Genomic DNA, 21283 nt, shown 5'->3' on the forward strand with positions numbered 1-21283 from the left:
AATGAGAACGATAGCGTGCAAACGAAAACGACGCAGGTTACGATCCTACACGAATTCTCCCGAACGAACGAACGAACGAACGAACTAATATTAAACGACAGCTGTAAAGCCATTGCTGAATTCTTCTGTTCTTTCAACAAGAATCAAGTTTATACGTGTTTAATATTTTATTATCTTTATATATTGTAAGTTTCTTCATTTTATCGACGAGGCTTAATCAATATACAATGAAGCACGTTGTTCTTGGATCCTTTTTTATCTCACTATGGTTACTCGTAATTAGTGAACAAACTCAAGAGACTATCACGTCCCCATCAACTTTTGGTAAGCATGATTTGGAAATTTAAAAGATTATGTTCTATTTTTAAATCAACATCCGATTCTTCGATTCGTTCTGTTCATTTAATGCCAAAAGATTTCTCTGTTTTTCTTTTCCTTTCCTCAAAGAAAAAGAAAATTTCTTTTTCTTAAAACTTGGGAAGCATTTTGGGAATTGTTATTTCTTTAATTTTGTCATGTACTTACATGGTATCTTATTAAGATCATGTTTGTTTATGTATTATTATGGAAGTCAGATGAGAATTTAATAAAATATTCATTGAAATACTTTAATACAGATACTATATAAAATTTTTGAGAAATACAAGCTTGTTGATGGCATGTTCTTAGAACACATAAGAGAAAATAAATTCTTTATAATTGTAAAGTTACAATCAATAGTAAAATTAAGATTAGTACACTAATAGTAAATAAAATTAGGATCAGTACACTATATAAAACAAAACAAGGAAATATAGCTATCTTGGAGCTAACTGTATTGCTCTTCTTTTCTTCTACCTAACCTTTGAGAAAGTAAATAGCATGTTGTACTTCATATGATAAAATTAAATAGCTAATATCATAACAGTAAGACAAAAATGATTTTATCCTAAAATAAATTCTATATGCATTGGAAAATATTTATATTTTTATATAAATATCAAAGTTATGTCTGAATGTGTCTCTTATTGTACATATGTAGTTTAAGTATCATTTATAAACAGAAAGTATATAATATTAATCTTTTACTATCAATCTATTAAACCAGTGATACTGAACTGCTACTAATTATTAAAATTTGCTCTATTAACCATGCATGTATATTAACTGTATAATTATAAACTTTATAATAAAATAAAGTATCTAACAGTATTAACATAGTGACGTTGATGATCAATTACAATTAAATATATTTGCCCAATGTTTCTTTCACTTCACACTTTTTTATTATTTTTATATAACTGTTGTTTATTTTAATCCTAGTTGTGCACATCTGAAAATAATTTGAAGTTGTGCATTTGGAATGCACCCCAGACACTTTAAACATTTATACAAAATGAATAATTTGGATCCAAAATCAATAACTTTGATCCAAAATAGTACTGCATATAAATCTCAGAAATAATAATCAGTAGGTTTGAAAACGCATTTTCAATTTAGTCATTTTAAAAAAAAAAATTCATGAAACATGGAATGCGTAAATTGTTTTAATTCAGCTTAAATTTGATCTGGGGTGTTGTATACCCCACAGGTACAACTAGGGTTAATGTAAGAAGGCTCATATTTTTCTTATTACATAAAATCTATTACAATATTATAACGATTATTTAATAAAGAAATACCATTGTTTTTATCATAGGAGAATAACATATAAAATTTTACAGATGATAATATAATCTCCATATCGTTATTGAATTATCGAGAAAACGAAGCTGTTAAAAAAAGGATAACGTTAGTTCCTACAAGTAATTATACGATAAATATTATCGATATACCACCTATCGTTTCATTTCTTATCTTTCAAGTTCACACATATCAATATAATATTACTCTTTCGTATGATAAATTAAATCTTAATAAGGTATCAAACAGAAGTCTATTTGGATCTAACGTCGGTTTATATATCGTACCAAAAAAAAAAGAATCGACGTTTTTCATTAAAAATGATAACGTTCGAAAGATTGAAACTCTGTTGGCAGTCGTTCCTTATATCAAACAAGGTGAGTATATAAATAAATATGATAAATCGATATTAATATTAGAATTATTATAATATCCTTTGATTGATTTTACAAATGATCAATATAAAGCAAATTGTTCTTTCGTAATATTTGACTTTATTTTCGAAATTACGTATTTCATCATCCTTCTAAATTTACTTAATATTCGACATTATTAATATAGCAAAAAAGAAACAAAACCAATTATTTTTTTTTATCACTTGTTCACAAATTATACTCGATGCTCAAACGATTTAATTGCGTACGTTGTAACAATAAAATTGATCCCTTTAAATACATGAATGAAAAAAAAAAAAGAAATGAAACACGAAAGAGAGAGAGAGAGAGAGAGAGAGAGGGAGAGGATGGGAGATAGAAAGAGGAAAGCAGAGGAATGATTTCCAAAAATCTCTGTTACACTGCTCAACAATTTACCGACTGCAAACCCTTTTCCCTAATCCGATAGCGGCGTGTAAAATAATGTTTTCGCAAACTCGCAAAAAACAAAAAGCATAAAAACAAGACTATCTAAAGGGACTCTCGAAACACGAGAAAACGTACGTTGTACGTTTTTCGCGAACAAATCCGCATCGACACCCGCAAATCTCGACAGCAACGCTCGTAAAGTTCGATCTGGCAGCGACAGATATCTCTGTTTCTCTCTCTCTCTTTCTCTCTCTCTCTCTCTCTCTCTCTCTCCTGTTCTCTTTCTCTCTCTTTCTTTCCCCCTCTCTCTCTCTCTCATTGTTGCTATTCACAGCACCAGTACCAGGCGGCTGTAACATGGAATTCAATATCGAAGTAGCACCATATCAAAAGCTATTCGTAAACGATTCGATCGTTATCCTGGATTCACAGTCTGCCTCTTTACCACTCACGAGCAACGAAATCGAGAGACGCTGTATTTTTCCAGAGACATATCACTTTTTCCTAACCAAACATGACTATTCCATAGAGAGTTACTTCAATGCTATTAACAGTATGCTCACCGTCACGGATATCCTTCGTAATGGTAAAAAGGTACATTTTCATGGAGAAAATATAATAAAAAGAACAAATATTTCATTATTCATTCTTTCATCCTCTCTCCTAACTCTTCTCCCACCACTCGCCCGCTCCTATATTGTTTTTTTTTTACATAACATGTTCCTTCTTGAACGAGAACGATTAAACTGTTGTAATAAAATCGTTTATTTTTTGTTAATCGATTAATCGATAATCAACGTTAGATGACAAGAAGAAATATTTATTTATTTTTTTTATTTCTTTGTTGTTTTTTTTTCTTTTTTTTTTTGTTTGTTTCATTGTCAGATACCAGCACCGAGCATATCTCCGTTAAGACGAATCTACAGCCGTAATAATGGCATGGGGATCGTTTACGCGGCTGTAGTTGCCTATGGAAATAATTATTCAGCTTACGTACCAACTTTCACCTACGGATTCAACTATGCTCTCTATCCTGAGGATGATCAATTTTTAAGTACGTTTCTATATTCTGCTTTATTAAATCGGTTATTATCTTATTACTCAAACTTAGCAATAATATAACATTAATGCAAATATAAGAGATTTTTCTTGTTTTATTTTGTTTTACAGATGATATGCTATCGAAGTTATTATGCATTCTAATGTTTATTTTTGGTCTCTTATGCGTCCTTAAAGGACATAAAATGATCGCCATGGAGTTCGTCGTGTATACAACATTCCTTGGTGGCATAATTAGTTACATCGTAATTAAATCTTTTGCATCTTATGATATCGCAAGTAAATAACAATATTTATGATCATTAATTTGTCGAATAACAAATTTAATTATGACTATCTATTGATTGATACTAACTAAATTTTTTCTTTTTCTTACAGCAAATATTAAAATAAGCATGGGCGGAAGTTTCCTTTTTTTTCTCGTGAGCGTTATTTCCTGTTACATGAAAAAATATATAATAGTCTTTTTTTCCATACTTTTTTTCGGATTTCTCTGCAGTTCGATCTTCTATTTCAGTGTAAAAGGTAAAGTATTTAATGACAAATGGAGAAAAAATAGTCATTTAATTTTTATAACTAGAACAGAAATAATTAGAATAAATGTAGCTAGCGGATAATAGTTTGTTCAACTCTGAAGGCAAATATAGGCGTTTATTAGCATTTGTTTGAAGTGAGTTGAAGCTTCGCTACATAGAGCTTCTAAAATCGATCTCGAGACAATTATTATAAAAAATGTATAGATTCTAATCCTTCAAACTAATTTAACGTCCCAAACTAGATATCTATCTATCTATCTATCTTACTACAATCCTATAAACAAAAAAAAAACAAAATGTTTGATTTTACTTTCGTTTGAGAAATCTATATCCGTATAAGAATATTTTGGTGAACCAAATATCTTACTCAAAATTGATAAGACAGACAATCAAAAGAAATAGACTCCTTCGAAATATACTCAAGAAAATATTTTGACTTGGCATAAAATAGTATCGATGGGAGCAGCAAGCGTAAAAATTTGCTAGGCGCGTCTTTTCCCATTTGATCGTTTTTAATACTAAAGCGAAAAAGAGTAAGAGAAAGAGAAAATAAGGGTAGAGGGTGTATGGGGGAGTGAGAGTCGGCCAGCAGGCCGAAGTTAGTTTGAGTTTGGCGAAGGGATGAAATGCGGAGACTTCGTGTCTCTCCCTTTTTCGGGGGTAGCTTCTATCAATGTTGTCCGCTCATGTGGAAACTTTCGACTGCCGAATCCCCCTCGGTGCAGAGAGTAGAAACGGAGCGGCATCCGCGTTACCTCCCACCTTTCTCACTATAACACGAGGACGAGGACGAGGACGAGAACGAACACCCTCCTTACCCTTCCATTCTGTATACGCGCGCGCGTACTTTTCTGCGCGTACAATGAGCCTTCGTCCACTCTCTGCCTCTCTCCCTTTCTCTCTTTCTCTCTCCCTTTCCCCTCTTTCATTTTTTCTTTCCCTATTTCTCTCTTTCATATTGCCTTCCAACTCCAAATCCCACGGAACGATCTAACCAGCTTGAAAGATTTGCATTTACCTAATTGTGTCCCCTCCGTATTTGCTTAGTACCAAGACCTATTTAGATTACCCGCTTTTAGTAGGCGCAACCCCATGTCGAATCCTTCTTGATTCTTCCTCAAACTCAAAGAAAATGGCACTTCTACTTTTTACATATTATTTTTATCCTTTTAACCTATCAATATCGTTTAACGAAATGGATATAGGATTTCACGAATCATCGAATCGAAAGAATCATTTCAATCTATATGTAATCATTTTCTTACGAATGACACGGATTAGGAATTCACGTTATCATTTCTGATTAACCTTTCAGACTCTCTAGGAATTTTGGAGAACGATTGGATGTTCTGGTCGATTTATTTGTTCATCGCGCTCATCGTCATGATTATTCTAATCTCGACGCCCTGGTTTGGTCTTCTTCTGACATGCGCTGTTCTCGGAGGATTCATGATAGTCTTATCGATCGCTTATTTTGCGAATACAAATTTTGTCTACATCATTATCAACGTTATCAGACGCCTGACCGTATCTTTGTTTAATTATGCGATCGTTAGTTATCCGTTACAGAGCGCAGGTAATCAAACGTTCAATTCATTTTTTTTATTTGTATTAATCATAGATGAAAAAAAAACAAAACAAAAAATACGAGAAAATATTGATCTACCTTCGTTTCTTATTTTCTCCTTTCTAGACATAAGCTTGATCGTGTTATGGGTTTTATTGGCCATAATTCGTATCTACAATGACGACGTTCTTGGACGTTTGTACACGAAAATGTATCGATATCACTTGAAAAATATATCGGATCAGACGCCATTGTTAGATAAATAACTTTATAAACGGATTTATTTCGACGAGTGAATGCAATAAGCAAGCTACCATTGACTTTCCTATCATTTGTTTTTCCTTTTTATTTTCATTCCTAAGATAAATTAACTTATCTTAATTCTTTAATTTCTTTATTCGTCATTAGATACGTTATGTTACTATATATAGTTATACATAGTTATACATTTTATAATATATGTACAAATATCTATCGATGATCTTTTTTTTTTTTTTATATTTTTTACGAGTAGAAAAAAAAGAATTATATGCCTGCTCATTTATTTTGATTAGCAATTGAATAAATATATTTGGTTTTATAATTTCGTATAGGTTTCTTATTAACGAAATATGATATTGTATCACTTACCTACAATTTTACATTAAAAGGTTAATGTGATAAACGATCGAGATGCAAAATACGTTATTGTGTTATCGCAATATATTCATACCAAAAACGATGATATCGCAAACAAATGCGATCAAAACAAATATATATGTTTATGTCATTAACGCGTACTCACTTCGATATTCACAGTCCTCTCTTCCTTGTTCCAACAAGTGCACTCGAAAGTTTGCTATCTATATATACTTTAATGCAATGATGTGGGTAAAGAATGTGACTCTGTTAGGATTAAAATGAAATAACATTTATTGGAATCGAGACAGTGACAGCTAACAATGGTTCTAATTTCCTACTACTTACAATCTTAAAGGTAATCACAGCAACAATATTATCTCATTATTCACAACACTTACATTGGATTACGGTCGTATTAATATATATGCATATACGTACGTAATATTTTATATACATTTTTATTATTTCTCGTTAATAAATTTGCTTACATTCGTACACTGTATTCATTACTAGTATCATTATTACAGATAAGAGAAGTGTTACGTGACCACTTCCACGTCATGTTTATTTAAATTACTTGTTGATAATCGTGGGAAAGAGATAATAATGCCGTTCGATTGGATATTGAAAAAAGAAAGAATATAAAAATAATCGAGTTACGAAGTGAAATGTGGAAAAATCTCCTTTGCCCTATTAGAGCGATTAGAGAGAAATTTACGATAATAATCCGTGCAGAGAGCGAGCAAACGAGAACAATTCGAAGTTTCTCCCGGACATATATAAAGACGCAGAAGTGGTACTTACATAGTGAAATCAAAACGTACGTAAATGTCTCGAAACGATCGACAAAATTGATAAGGGACCTCGATTTGAAGATTTTCGAACGTGTTATTTTGGAAAAGATGACGAAAGAACAAAATGGAAATAGTAAAAGTATCGTAAAAAGTAACGACCGACAAATTCTATCTATGGATCTACGATCTGTGCTCGCTTCTGTCCCTGCTTCTATCCTTTTTAATTTTATTTTTTTTTCCAAAAATATAAATTTACTAGAGAGATAATGTACATTATGATTCCACGGTCGAGCGTATTAAACGCGTCGCGTAATAAAAGCGCTTTATGATGATCGAAAGAGAAAGAGAAAAGTTTGCGAGTCTACGAGAAAATATCGTTCGATTCGTTTCCTCTACACTTTTTACAGAACTCGATGGGGTAAATAGGAAAAGGTAATGGGGAATGGTCGCAATGGCGATGATCGATAGGACAAACGTTATTTTATGTTTGACATGTCGTTAACTTTTTAACACAAACGTATAGGTATTCTTTGTGATTAATTATTGACCGTATGACAAATTGTAAGTGCGTTTTTGCTATATTTATTACAAAGTTCGATTCGTCGTAGCCCTTTCCAGACATTTTTGGCGAGAACTCGCGGCTTTGTATTTCGGTACGCGATCGTCGACAATCAAGAGAGCTTTCGTACAAATCGTTGGGGAAAAAAGGAAGAAGGGATGAAAGAGAGAAAAAGAGAGAGAGAGAGAGAGAGAGAGAGTGAGAGACGAGAGCAGTCTGGATCGTTTAAAATTCGAAATAAATACGTCGTCGTTGGCTCGTCGGCTTTTACATCGTTTCCGCATCGGACTCGGGGATCGATGGACTAATTATTCACCGCGTGGCACTCAATTAGCAAAAAAACGCGTTGTTTCGTTCTGCTTTGTGCATCATTAAAAACATTCGGTCGAATCAACCACGTCGCATCCATCGTCACGAATCTCCAACGGAAGTTACAGGTGGTTGCCGGATAGGACGACATATTTATTTTTGCTCGCGCGCGCAATAGAATTTCACTTTCCCGTTGAATATTTAAACCGGACTGTGCGGTGAATTAGAAAATGCGATCGAACGATAGATTTTGACTTCGTGGAAGGAAGCTTCTTTCTTTAAAATGCGCGCGATTGAACTTCGTGATTGTGACATTAATTAAAAGAAAATGACCCGCGCGAATTTATTCGCCGATGCAGAAATCAATATCGTTCCTAGATCCTTTTGCGGAAATTTTCGGAATTTTCTGTTCGAATACACTTCGACGATCACAAGGGAACAACGATGATCGCGCGTACGATTTTAAGCCACGATTCTTAACGTCTGAATTTATAGCGACGATCGATGTTTCATATATTTTTGTTCTTTCTTCTTCATTCGTTCGTTTCTCTTAACTACAACGTATATACAGTATGCCGATGATTATCGCTAATTTACATGTCTACAATCTACCGAGAGTAACAAATGCTATTTTACAATCAGCTTTATACAAGAAGTGTCGAGATTAGGAATTGAAGGGATTAGGTGAGGGAGAAGATATTATTTGTCAAAGGAAAAACGGAAAACGAGAAGAAAGATCGACTATCAAAATCCGATGCGAAAATGTCGAGCATTTTTTCCAATCATTATTTCGAAAAATAATGCTTCGAGGATCTTTCTATCGCAGAACTTGGACGTCGATTCTCTAGACCGTTTCACGAGTTTTATAAAGCTACGGATTTACGGATTCGTCTTATTAAATAAGATAGCTCGAACGAAACGATCGAGTTATCGATTGGATTTCTACGAATGATTGGTAACATCGAGTGTTTTCGAGTTGGATAAAAAAAAACTTGCGGTCTGAAAACGCATACGTACGTTCGTTCGTTTTTGTTGGTTTTGAGTTTCGTTAAAAAAAAAAAAAGAAAAGAAAAAAAAAGAGAAAAAAAGAAGAAAGAAAAGAAGAGAAAAGAAAAAAGTTTACCCTGCGATTAAACGTCGATGTGTCAACAAAAATTTTGCGATAAATGCACAATTCGTGCCAAGTTTGTAACCTGATCTTTCCTTCTTGTCCCGTTCGGAGTTATTAAATTACGTGTACTCTCTTTCTTGGCATAATTCATCTCGTCGACGCACCGTCATTGCGATGAGTTTCGCATTTTTTAGTGAACCGATAAGAAACAAATGTTCCTCGAGATTTTCACGATTTCCCCTTAAAAATTTTCTATTATAAAAGTCACGCGATGAACTTGTTCGAAATTTTCTACGTACATATTTCCATTAAGTCATTAAAAATGAGTAACTAATATTGATTTTTGATCGGTTCAATTTGATAAAATGACGATAACATTTAATATTCCTCTACGTAAAAACATTACTTTATGACAAAAAAGAAACGCTCAAGGCTACGGGCAAATCGATTGAAATGATTCGAATCGGTTATTTCAATGCAATGCCGGTGTATCATCGAAAAAAATTTCTTTTCAATGCGATGATGTGTGTCTTAATTTATATAATATCGTGAACGGTGAAATATACCCTGTGTGACCCGGGTCATGCGTATACAATCTACGAGATCTAGACGATACACGGATGATCGTCACAGAGACATCGATATTTTCGAAAAAGTTCAATCTTAAAAACGCAAGTAACTTCGCATCGTTGATCCGATAAAATCGAATTGATTTAAAAATAAAGAAATATCTACTATATAGCTACCAACGTAGATATTTCTTTAACATATATATCTTTTTCTAAAAGGAATAATATAAATAATTAAAGAAGGATTCGTCGAAATAAAGCTGAAGATAAAAAGAAGACAAAAAATTAATGATGATTAAGAAACGTCTCACCGATCAACGATGCAAAGTCCTCCAAATTCGGTGCGAGTAGATGAAAAAAGTAGGTGAGGTATCCGGTTCGAGGACGTCATCAGTGCCGAGTAACGTTTCGAGGCCTCGCTTGACAGGAAAATATCGTAAGTCTTAGAAAAAGGTCTTTCTCGCTGTGGATAGAAGTCTCGATGAATTCTCGATGATTCTCTCGGTATTTTTCTTTCTTTCTTTTTTTCTCTCTCCCTCTCTCTCTCTCTCTCTCTCTCTCTTTCTCTCTTTCTCTCTCTCTCTCTCTCTTGAAAGATAAAGAGAGTGTCGCAATGATGCGTCTCGTTCACTCACTGGTATCGGAGGTATGTACGGGGGTCGTTGCCGGCGTGCTGCTCGGCTGTTGCTGTTGCTGAGACGCCGTCGGTGGTTGCGTCGGTATGCCGAGACTGGCTAAAAGCGGTCTCGAAACGGCACCTGGTGTGACCGTCGGTGGTGGCGGGCTCTCCTGCCCCACGAGCAAGCTCGCGGGCGGGAACCCGAATAGCTGGGATCACTGGAGCCGAGGCCAATAGCTGCCAGTCAGGTCCGGAGTCTGGGATGGTATCTGCACCGGCACCGATACGCCTGCCGATATTACACCTGAAACATATTCAAGGTCGATCACTTGCTTTATCTTCCTTTTCTCTCATGTAAAACGACCTTCCTTTCCCTAATTTCTCTTTCTCTCTCTTTCTCTCTCTCTCTCTCTCTCTCTTTCCCTCTCTTTCTCTCTCTTTATTTCTTTTTTTTTCTTTTTTATTTACATTTTTATTCGGATAAAACTCGAAGGTCTCGAAGGATTCCTTACGAACAGAGAACGTTTACCTTACATTACTATTTACTGATATTGATCTTTTGATTGACAAATGATTAGAACTTTTTCAGATAAACCGTACGTATAATTACAAAACCATCAATCGTAGTTGCTTCAATCGTAGAATTAATCCGACAAATGTGGCAACGTGAAATTAATCCAATAAGGATACTACTTCGAACATTCTCGTCTACGTTTATAAATATTATATATAAGATATTTCTTTGTCTTAGTTAGTTGTTTATATTTAAACATTAGACTGAATATGATCAAAAATTTTTGTATAATTATATTCCTTAAAGTAAACTTTGTTAAAACAAAATATACTAGTTAGCATTATCTCATAGTACAAGACTTCTTAGATTAGAGATATCTATTATGTTACTTTCAAAATAATTATAAATACATTTTTATGAAATATGACGAGACAATTGTGTGCGTAACATCTAACGAAGATACATTGATCATTATTTATTTCAATATAATAAAAGTTTCGAAACGAATCTCTCGGAATTATCCTTTCAAAAACTCAACCAGAAGAAAAAGAAAAGTTCTACCCTGGATGCATACATTAACCTTCATTACGTTGATGCAAGAAGGTAGAAAAAGCGAGAATATTCCCAACGGTGAACGGTGTCTTCACCACAACCGACTACTTAACTATGAAAACGTGCTTCTCTTTGCAGAGACATAGGTGCCGAAGGAAGGAGAAAAAGACAGATAGAAGAAAGACAGAAAATAAGGTGCAATGATAACGAGAGCGTTGTAGAAATCTCTGGCGTTGGCGCACGTAAAGCGATTATGAAGGATAATGGCGTGTAAGAAGAGAAAAAAGGAGGGAAAGATAGACGCCGTGTTACAAGAGAAAGAAATATATATATACATATATATATATATATATATATATATATATATAGAGAGAGAGAGAGAGAGAGAGAGAGAGAGGGAGAGAGAGGAAAAGAAAGAGCGGAAAAGAGAGTAGGAAAAGAAGGCCGCGCGTGTTCCGCAGTATTCCACCATTCTACATCGTTCCACTCCATTCCTGTAGGTACGCCGCGCACCCCCGTATTTCCTCCCCTTTGGGTTCGCACGTTATTGAGCGCTCGCCCAGCCGAGGCGAGACCCAACCCATCCACATCCTCTGTTCACCCCTGTACATTCTGACGAGAGTGAGAACGAGAGAGAAAGAGAAAGAGAGAGAGAGAGAAAGAGACAGACAGAGAGAGAGAGAGAGAGAGAGAGAGAGAGAGAGAGAGAGAGAGAGAGAGAGAGAAAGGAAAAGCGAGTAGAAGGGATAGAAGGGAAGGGTAAGTAGGGAGGAAGAGAGATACAGGACGAAGAGGATCGACCCTCGACGGCTTTCGTTAAACGGGAGAGGGGTGAGAAATAGAGATGGATAGAGAAAATGAGAGGAAGACAGAGGGAAAGAGTGAGTGAGCGAGTAAGCGAGCGAGTGAGTGAGTAAGTGAGTGAGAGAGAGAAAGATAGACAGAGAGAGAGAGAGAGAGAGAGAGAGAGAGAGAGAGAGAAAGTCGAGAAAATGGAAAATTCAGGAGCTCTACGTCGACGGGGGTGGAAAACCGCCGAACATCCCATTCTTCGATTCAGCCCGCCGGCGCCATGCGAGATTTGTTTTAAAATCCTTTTACAATTCCGTGGGCGAGCGTCGACCCGCGTGCTATAACCACTTGGACCACCCCTCGCTCTTCTAGCTCTATATCTCTCTCTCTCTCTCTCTCTCGCGCGCGCTCTCAGAGAACGGGGTTTGGTCTATGTAGATTGCGTGCGAAGAGGCTCCCAGGTAATCCTCGCCGCTTTATTTTGCACTCGACACTGAGCGCAAAAAAGAAAAAGAAATAGAGAGGAAGCGACGATTCGTGAATAACGAAGAAAATTCGAAACAAAAACGGACTCGACTATGTTCAACTCTCTCGTAGGAAGGAATCTCCTTGTTCTTCGACGTGAGTTTTTTTTTCCTTCTTTTTTTTCTTTTCTAGTATTCGACTTATTCCAATATTTTAAGATATCCTAAAAATATTCCTTGTCGAAAAGGCCCACGCGAACGTTTCTTTTCTAAACAATGCAACATCGATTTAACGCATATTAAAAAAAAAAAAAAGAAAAGAAAAGAAAAAAGAAGCAGATGAATGGGATATCATTAACGGTACGTAGGAAATAATTAAAGGTATTGAATACACGCGTGGAAGTGCAGATAATAGATTCACCGGCACGATTATTCACAATGTCATTGGGAGTGATAAAAATGAAGAATATATTTCATGGATATGAAGCATAGCGGTATTCACTCTCTTTCTCTCTCTCTCTCTCTCTCTCTCTCTCTCTCTCTTTCTCTCTCTCTCTCTCTGTCCCTTTTCATGGAAAATAGCTCTCTCGGTTAATAGACGCCGAAATGGTTGAAAGCTTACGACATAAAATTAGCAACACCCCGAAGCTCTCCGGAGATACGAAGCGAGAGATCAAATATCCAGAGATAAAGTGCTAAAATAAAAGAGACAATGGGACGCAACCGAGGAGGTTGAGCGAATGAACGATGCGGCACGCACGCGTTATTATACGAATGCGAGGAATTCTTACGTTGAATTGACGAGCGAATAAAAATTTAATATATCATTCGAGCGAACCACTAGAGAACCTTATGTAATATCTTAGTGAAAACTGAATCTTTCTTTTATTGCGTTCACATTGCTACTAATGCCTTTTATTTAATTTCGAATTCCACGAAATAACTGTGATTAGTATTTGAAAAAATGGATATTCATAAAATGAAAATAGTCGTAAAAATGTGAAATGTCAAATGAAATCCGATTTAATGGCCGTTTATTCCTTCTTTTTTATATTTTCCAATCGGTTCTTGCAACGTGTAAACGAAAGTGGAACTCGCAAGAAAATTCGAGCGATCGACGTTTTTAGAAGAACCGCTGTATCATTGCAAGCTCAAACTGTGATGAATATCGGAGATACCGTATTCGTTATCGCACGATACTCACACACGTGCGGGTATGCTCACCGACGACGTTCGCCGCTGATAAAATCAGCGAACGGGGGCCGTGCGGGAAATCGAAACGGTAATTTCGTTTCAGTTTCGAATCCAGTTTACAGCTAATCTGCTTTGAAACTAGGGTGTAATGCAAACACGACAAATATTGACCTACTCAAAATAGTTGCGAATTCGCATTTGTAAGAGTGAAGAGGAGAGGATACTCATCGAACGATTTTCGTCCATCGCTGAAACAGAATGATATCTTTAAAATCATTGCGTGCGAATTCTCCGTTCCGTCACGGATGCGTTAATTATTCTATTATGGTTTTCTCTGTCAACGAATCTATGTCAATATAGTTAAATTCTTCCCTAATTCTCATTAACAAGCGGAACGATGAATACAATCGATGTTTGATGTTCCTGACGAAAGATGAACAGACGAACAGTATAAAGTAAGTAATATAAATAGATAGAATAGAAAGAATAGAACAGTATAGATATGTTATATATATGCACAAGATGACAAAATTGTTCAAATAAAATATTAAAAGGTGATCCCTAGAAAATAATACTACTCTCCATTCAGTTCATGGATTATATTTAATCTTTCGTGTTATACGGTTCATTCAAAAAATTAAAATATGTAAAAAAATTTTTTTTTTAAAGCAACCTCAATTAAACTTTAGAAACAAGTAAGAAGTAAAATAAAATGGATAATCATGAATACTTATATAAGTCAATAGAAAACTTACCAGTCGCGGTCGAGGTCGTCGGCTGATAGGGCGCACCACCTGGTCCCGCAGGTTGGCCACCCGGTGTGGTGGGGGTACCACCATGGGAGGTTGGAATACCACGATGGGGTTGCGAATGCGCAGTGCTGTGTGCGTGAGTGTAAGACTGCGTGAGCGAGTGAAGTGGCTCGTGGAACACGTACGCCGGGTATCCCTCGGCTCGTTGCTGAAGGCAGCTTCCACCCATTGACCCGCCCAGACTACCCGACATTGAACTGACATCAGAGAGAAAATCCACGATGGGGTGTTGAAAATAATTCGCCTTTTAGACGTTTACCAAACTTTTCAATAAGATTCGTTACGCTCGTTACATCGTTTTAAAGGACACTTACCCTATTATTACCCAAGTTATTGATACCTAATTTATACTAAAATTAATTTATTTAAACCATTTTTGAAAACTTAAATACTTACCGATATCGAAATATTATATTTACGTAATGATAATTTTTTACTTTACTTTTTAAGATATATATATACATAGACACGTTAAATGCAAACAAATTTTTTATTAACTAACCTGTAAGTATCAGGCATAGTAGCAATTGGCTGCGGTATCGAGGAGTACATGGCGTTGAATCCGGCGTTTAGAGGCAAACGTGGAGTAGCCGGTGTCGCTGCGGGAGGTGCGGCACTGCTACTACCACCCCCACTTCCACCACCGACTACCTGATCGACGGCCGCTCTTCTCTGGTTTCGCAACTTTTCCTCTCGACGCCACTTTGCCCTGCGATTACTGAACCACACCTGCAACCGGTGAAACCATACGGTGCCTCTGTCACGATAAATGCGTTATTCCCCGCGATTCGCCTTTCTTCTATCTTTCTCTCCCTCTCTCTCTCTTTTTCTCACACACACACATACACACACATACGTATACACTTTCTTTCTCTCTTTCTACTTTTTTTATTTTTTATCTCCATCTTTCATCTTCAATCTCTTCCTTTCTCTCTTTTTCTTGCAAACAAGCATGCACACCCACACTCGCACTTCTTCCTCTTTCTCGTACTCTCTTTACTCTTTGCTTCCTTATTTTCGAATTAATATTTTAGGTTATTAGAGATGTCTCTTTTTAATGTATTTTTACGCTCATTGATTCTACTTTCTTTTTTTTTTTAAATACTATTCCCGCTGTTTCTTTTTTTTTTTTCGTATGAAATTCAATCTCGCGTAGTTTATTAATTGCAATTAAATGAACGGGAAATTGAATTTCTCCTGCTCGATTGTGTTATTCTCGCGTTACAAATTGTGACATAAATGTTAATGATTTACGAGAGGTTTACAAAACTTTGTATCGAAATTATTAAAAACAAAATGAATGGAGGAGAGTGGAATGAAATAATCATTTCGCTCTTCACTCATATTACTAGATTTGTAGTGATCGTACTTATCGGGTAACTTACTTTTCAACCTCTTGAAAGTTCCAATACAACGAACAAAAAAGGAATTTTCTCGTTCGCAGAAAAATGGAAACTAGGAGGAATATGGTTTGAAGGAATCGAAGTTTTACCTATTCTCTCTAGTTCTCTCTCTCTCTCTCTCTCTCTCTCCCTCTTTTTCTCTTTCTGTCTATCTATCTGTCTGTTTCTTTATCTCTCTCTCTCTCTCTCTTTTCCTATACTTCTCTTCTTCACTCTCGGCGTAGCAAGTAACGCGGTTTCGAGAGCTACCCATCGACGAGCGTCAATTGAATCAAAAAATAAATTTCATTCCCCGGCAGTTTGCAGGAGCGACCACGAGGGGATAGAAGGGTAGCAAATCGTGTTCGAGCAACCCCACCGTCAAATATCTACCATTCGCTCGGAGCGTTCTCCTTCCGCCCAATACCGTCGCTCCTCGTAAACTCGTCCTCCCTTGTCCCCGAAAACTCGTTCGAATCGATCCATTCGGAATTCTGCGATCCCAAATAGACCTCGGGATGCTCTCCCTCTATCTGTCTATCTACCTCTTACTTTCAACCCTCTTATAGTAGAACGAGAGGCAGATAAAGAAAGGGACAGACAGGGAGAAAGAGAAATAGAGAGAGAGCACACACCTTCTATTCTGATTGACGATATCTCAAAGATGGTTCCGAACTTTGAATATTCAGTAATTTCTACACGAGTTTTATTCAAATCAAAAAATGTTTGCAGAAATGAATCCGTTTGTAAAGTCAACAGACGGGAGATTGAAAAGGACGATAAGTGATGGCGAAAATGAAGAAGATGAGTTGATAAGACGAGTTGCAACTAAGCTCAGTTAAGAATTAGAATTATCCTTATCAAAGACGAAGATTTCTAACGAGAAAAGATAAGCGAATTGAACGAATGAGATTGAGTCGAAGATAGAGAAAGAGATAGTAGAAGAAATATAATAAAAATATATTCGAAATAAGAATCGTTCTTTACGTTCCATCACGAAAAACGTTTCACAGCCACCCTCTAACGATTTACCCTCTCGAGACGCGTCGGAAATCCTGCGGTATACCTCCCTCCGAACAGGAGCATCCCTTTTTGTCCATTTTTCTCTTCTTCTCTCTCTTTCTCTATCTTTCTTTGTCTTTCTCTGTTTCTCTCTGTTGAAGAAGGGAGAGTCGCGTGCGATGATAATCGGCGAGCGGTCTAGGCCATGGAACAACCTCGTGGAGGTGCTCGCTAGTACACAGACGCATGAAAGGACGAAGGAAGAGCGAACGAGGAACGGCCAATCGGAGGACAACCTCCCCGGGGACGCGTCGTTGCCATGGTTGCGTCCGAACCCTCTTAGGCCTTCTGCCGGATCCCTCGCAGCTCGCCGAGAGACTCGTCCGCGTCGCGCGCGCTACCTATACGTTACTTCCTCACCCTCTATTTTCCTCTTTCTATCTGACTTGCTTTCTCTTTTTCTCTCTTTCTCTCTTTCTCTCTTTCTCTACATACGCCCAAAACTCTACCCTTATCTGTGTTCTCACTCTCTACGCATGTATATGTATATGTATGAAATTTGGCATGGTGGTTCCACCATTTGCTTGGCCGCCGTTCAGTACGCTCTATTTCCTTCTTCTTCTTTTTTCTTCTTCTGTTCTTTTTCTTTCATTTGTTTCCCTCTTTTTTTGTTATCTTTGATTATCCATTTATTTTGTCAACTTTCTTTAATTCATATTTTCATCTTCATTTTTCTAATAGTATTCTTTCCTAAGTAAATATCTTTAGCCATTCCGTCATTCTTTACTATCTCCATTTTATTTTATTTTTTTGTCATTTTGTTTTCTAGATTTTAATTCGAGATATCTAAATATTCGTACTTTTAATACTACTATCCATCCATTTTTATGTACGCATCCATTGATTTTTGTCTTTACAATGCGCAACGTGGAACTTCCATCCGTTCAGGGAATCGACCGTCGGTCGAAACGGTCGACTCATCCCTTTCTCTTTCTCACTTTCTCTCTCTCTCTCTCTCTCTTCTCTTTCTCTCCCTTTCTTGTTTCCTCTTCCTCCGCTTGTTCTTTCCCTCCCTGTCTGTCTCCCCTAGTCTTTCCCTCTTTCTCGCCCTCTCGCTCTCCTGGCACTCCCGGTTTCCTGCACTTAGCAAGATCAATACCAGCCAACGAGGCTTGAAAACATGCGTCAACATGGTCTTGCACTGTTTGTACGTCCACATAACGCTCCGCGCACGGCTACTAGAGGCACGCCAACCACCACCACCACCACTTCCACCACTTCTACTACTACCATCTCCACAACCACCACCACCGGCAACATCACCACCCCTGGCCGGCCACTTCACCACCCTCCATCGTTGAAACAGGTGAGGAAGGGAGAAAAGAGAGAGAGAAAGAGAGAGAGAGAGAGATGGTGCTCGAATATCATCCCTCGAGAGACGACAGAGAGAAAGAGAGAGAGAGAGAGAGAGAGAGACAGAAAGAGAGAGAGAGGTATCAGAGCGGTACGACCAAACAATGTCCGACAAGGCTGCGTACATATTAGCTTATACGGCCATACGTCACCCTGCGGCTCGACCAGCGGTATTAATTAAAATAATACGCCGTGAAGCGCGCCTGCTCTACATCCTATCGTATCTTCATCCCTCTTTCTCTCTTTCGTCTTTCTGTGTTTGTCACGTTTGATGGAATTGCGTTTATCATTGGACACTTAACCGAAATTCATCTGATCAAGAAAATTCAATTGATCAAGAAAAGAATTACCGTCATCGACTATGATTTGTTACCTGTAACTGACTAACAATAAGATGCAAGGGAACCGATTGATGGTTACATGTTCTATTTCATTGTTTTTTTATTTTTTCTTTTTTTTTTTTTTTTTTTTATTTCTTTTACTTTCGTCCTTTTATCGAAACAATGTGAAAACGATTAATTTACTTGGAGCAACTATTTCTATGTATTTTATTTTTTAACTTAATTCGAAAATAAATACAAGTATTCGTTAACGTTAAAAAGTTTCAAAAATTCATAGGATTCGCAAACGAATTTAGTCCTTCGTATGGTTGAAACGAAATTCGAACTCGGATCTTTCGTTTGTCGGGCTATTGTTCTTTCAACTGATTTAATTCTTTTACCCTAGGCCTTTCAAACAAAAATTTTTGTGTTTCTATTGTATTTTATACTTACCTTCCAACGAAATGTTAAAAAAAATTTGTTTAGAATTTAATTGAAACATCGCGTTTGGATTTATCGTTTGTATGGTCGAGTCAATTTGTCGTATATTAAAGCCAAATTTAATTCATATCGGAAGATGGAGAAAAAAATATGAAAGAAACAAAAGTCTTATGAAAGCTTCCGAACTCCATAACTAGGTCATTGAAAGCTATAAAAATTGATACCTTTGTGGGAAGTTAATTTCCCATGGGGAATAAAAATTCACGTAACATGAAATTTGGATCGATAAAAATACAAAAAATTAATCTGTGTCAGAAAACTTTTGAGATATCCGCCTATAAATTTGATAATCGAACGCGCATAAAAGTTGCCTTTATTTGTTTTTAAGCTTATATTTTAATTCAATGACTCGTTATTATATTTGTCCTAATATATTATATCCCTGTATATGTATGTATATGCAAGTACGTTGATCATTTTATAATTCTTATTTCGCAAAAAAATATTGCGACTAGCTAATTGAGAAACATTTCATAAAACAAATTTACAAACGATATATTCCTTTGCATCTGTTAATATGCACAAGATATATAAACGAAGTCGACTGGCAATTGTGTTCCCGTTGAAATGGTGAATATTTGCAAACGATGCTTGGATATTTCAGCGTTGCTAACAAACATGGATCATTGTTTTGAAATAACAATATTCTATATGCGTTCATCTTGCTTTCTCTCTGTCTCTCTCTCTCTCTCTCTCTCTCTCTCTCTCTCTCTCTCTCTCTTTCTCTCTCTCACTCTCTTATCGATTTCGTAAAATCATAACACATCATATTCGTTTATCGTTCTCTTTGTCTCGCAAAAATTCGCATTAATTCGAGATAGATGTAAAAATATTAATTCCCGTTACCGCACACCATGAGAAAATCATTCGGACACATATTATTTTTTCCACTCTTCCGAACTTGTGCGTTTCATTACGCGTTTTACAGTTACGGTAATTTAATATTATTACGAAGAGCGCTCTTGTAAATGTAACAATGCGTGGAAAACGATGCATTGTATCGTGCGTATAAATCTCGTGTATACCATATCACATTTATTAGCGAATCGTGCAGAAAATATTAACTAAATATTCGCGTTGTCAAATTCGACGATTTTCATCAGGAAAAACGGGAGATCCATCCTCCCGGCGATAATCGAAACGATGACGGAATTTCGCATAAAAAAGAAATAAAGTAAAGTTCTGAAACTACGAGGAAATATTTCTTTGCTTGAATAGATATAATAAAATAACTATAAAACATGAGACTTCGTTTCATTACTTGGACGAAAAAGAAAAAAAAAAGAAAAAAGAAAAAAAAAAAAAGGAAAAAAACATATTTTGTAGGAAAGAAGAGTCTTCGAATAATCCAATTAAAATCGACGTCGTTAAAGGAAAAATTCCAGAAAGATCGGGATCCCTTTCGTCTCATAGAATTCACCTAACGAGTAAAACCCATGCGAGCAAGTGTGAAGGAAGACCGAAAGCAAGAGAAAAAAGAAAGAGAGAGAGAGAAGGGGGGAAGAGATTCGTTGGGAAGTTGGACGTTACTCTCTCGGCATTTAAAGTGCATCCTGCGTGTGCATTGCCGGCGGTGAGCACGTTTTAAAACGTTTAATGAAAGGGCGTCTCCTTGCTTAACGCCCGCTCGTTTCGAAAGGAATGAGCGGACGAGAGTCGAAAGGAGAACAGTGAGAAAGAGACAGAAAAAGAGAGAAATAGAGAGAGAGAGGGAGAAAGAGAGAGAGAGAGAGAAAATTCTCGGTAAAGGAAACGGAGAAAGGAGACCGATAGATGAAGGGTAGGATAGGAGTGTACGAGAAAGAGGAAGCACGCGCCTCATTCGCACATTCACACTCACCTGGATACGTGCCTCGGGCAATCCAATCTTCTCGGCGAGACGCTCCCGCGCAAACACGTCCGGGTAATGTGTCCGCTCGAATTCTGAAACGAAACCAGTTTGCAACAAGTGTGCCAAGTTATTGAGGGAACACGGATTTCAGATTCGTTATGAATTTTTCGTGAAAGGATTAATGTTAAAGAAATCAAGTGTAAATGTTTTTGTTACGTAGGTAATAAACAACAATCAAGTATGATTTATAATGATATAAACGATAATTGATTAGAAAAAAAATATAAAAAGTTAATT

At 36.6% G+C, this 21283-nt stretch overlaps 2 protein-coding genes across 5 annotated transcripts in view; one reads left to right on the forward strand and one right to left on the reverse strand.

Moving 5' to 3' along the window:
* Nucleotides 1–7800, forward strand: LOC118444813 (transmembrane 7 superfamily member 3). 3 transcript variants are annotated; one of them, XR_014982650.1, is made up of 9 exons: nt 1–324; nt 1704–2039; nt 2800–3059; nt 3351–3519; nt 3636–3803; nt 3903–4049; nt 5376–5636; nt 5754–6603; nt 6776–7800. XR_014982650.1 is itself a non-coding variant. In XM_085659794.1 (9 exons), the coding sequence occupies exons 4-9, from the start codon at nt 2823–2825 to the stop codon at nt 5891–5893; spliced, it is 1122 nt and encodes a 373-aa protein (XP_085515920.1). In that variant the 5' UTR covers nt 267–324; nt 1704–1784; nt 1901–2039; nt 2800–2822; the 3' UTR covers nt 5894–6049. The 3 variants fall into 3 exon arrangements, 2 of the variants coding, with proteins under 2 accessions (XP_035729365.2, XP_085515920.1); XM_085659794.1 differs by lacking the exon at nt 6776–7800 and having other exon boundaries at nt 267–324; nt 1704–1784; nt 1901–2039; nt 5754–6049; XM_035873472.2 differs by having other exon boundaries at nt 5754–7800.
* The window catches only part of toy (paired box 6 protein twin of eyeless), a 20712-nt gene continuing 7169 nt past the window's right edge, over nt 7741–21283 (reverse strand). Inside the window, exons 5-8 of one of the 2 annotated variants that reach the window (XM_035873479.2) lie at nt 20996–21078; nt 15040–15266; nt 14481–14734; nt 7741–10513 (exon numbers count right to left, since the gene is read on the reverse strand). In XM_035873479.2, coding sequence (XP_035729372.1) covers nt 10425–10513; nt 14481–14734; nt 15040–15266; nt 20996–21078 — 653 coding nt within the window. In that variant the 3' untranslated portion in view covers nt 7741–10424. The remainder of the gene's footprint in view (nt 10514–14480; nt 14735–15039; nt 15267–20995; nt 21079–21283) is intronic. The other variant, XM_035873476.2, reaches the window with a different exon arrangement.

The sequence above is a fragment of the Vespa mandarinia genome, chromosome 10 (assembly GCF_050613455.1).
Source record: "Vespa mandarinia isolate Hongniang chromosome 10, ASM5061345v1, whole genome shotgun sequence".
NCBI lineage: Eukaryota > Metazoa > Arthropoda > Insecta > Hymenoptera > Vespidae > Vespa > Vespa mandarinia.

Coding starts and splice junctions, on each gene's coding strand:
- LOC118444813 (XM_035873472.2), top strand. CDS start 228: ATGAAGCACGTTGTTCTTGGATCCTTTTTTATCTCACTATGGTTACTC. Junction 2,040..2,799: donor CGTTCCTTATATCAAACAAG/GTGAGTATATAA, acceptor TGCTATTCACAG/CACCAGTACCAGGCGGCTGT. Junction 3,520..3,635: donor TGAGGATGATCAATTTTTAA/GTACGTTTCTAT, acceptor TTTGTTTTACAG/ATGATATGCTATCGAAGTTA.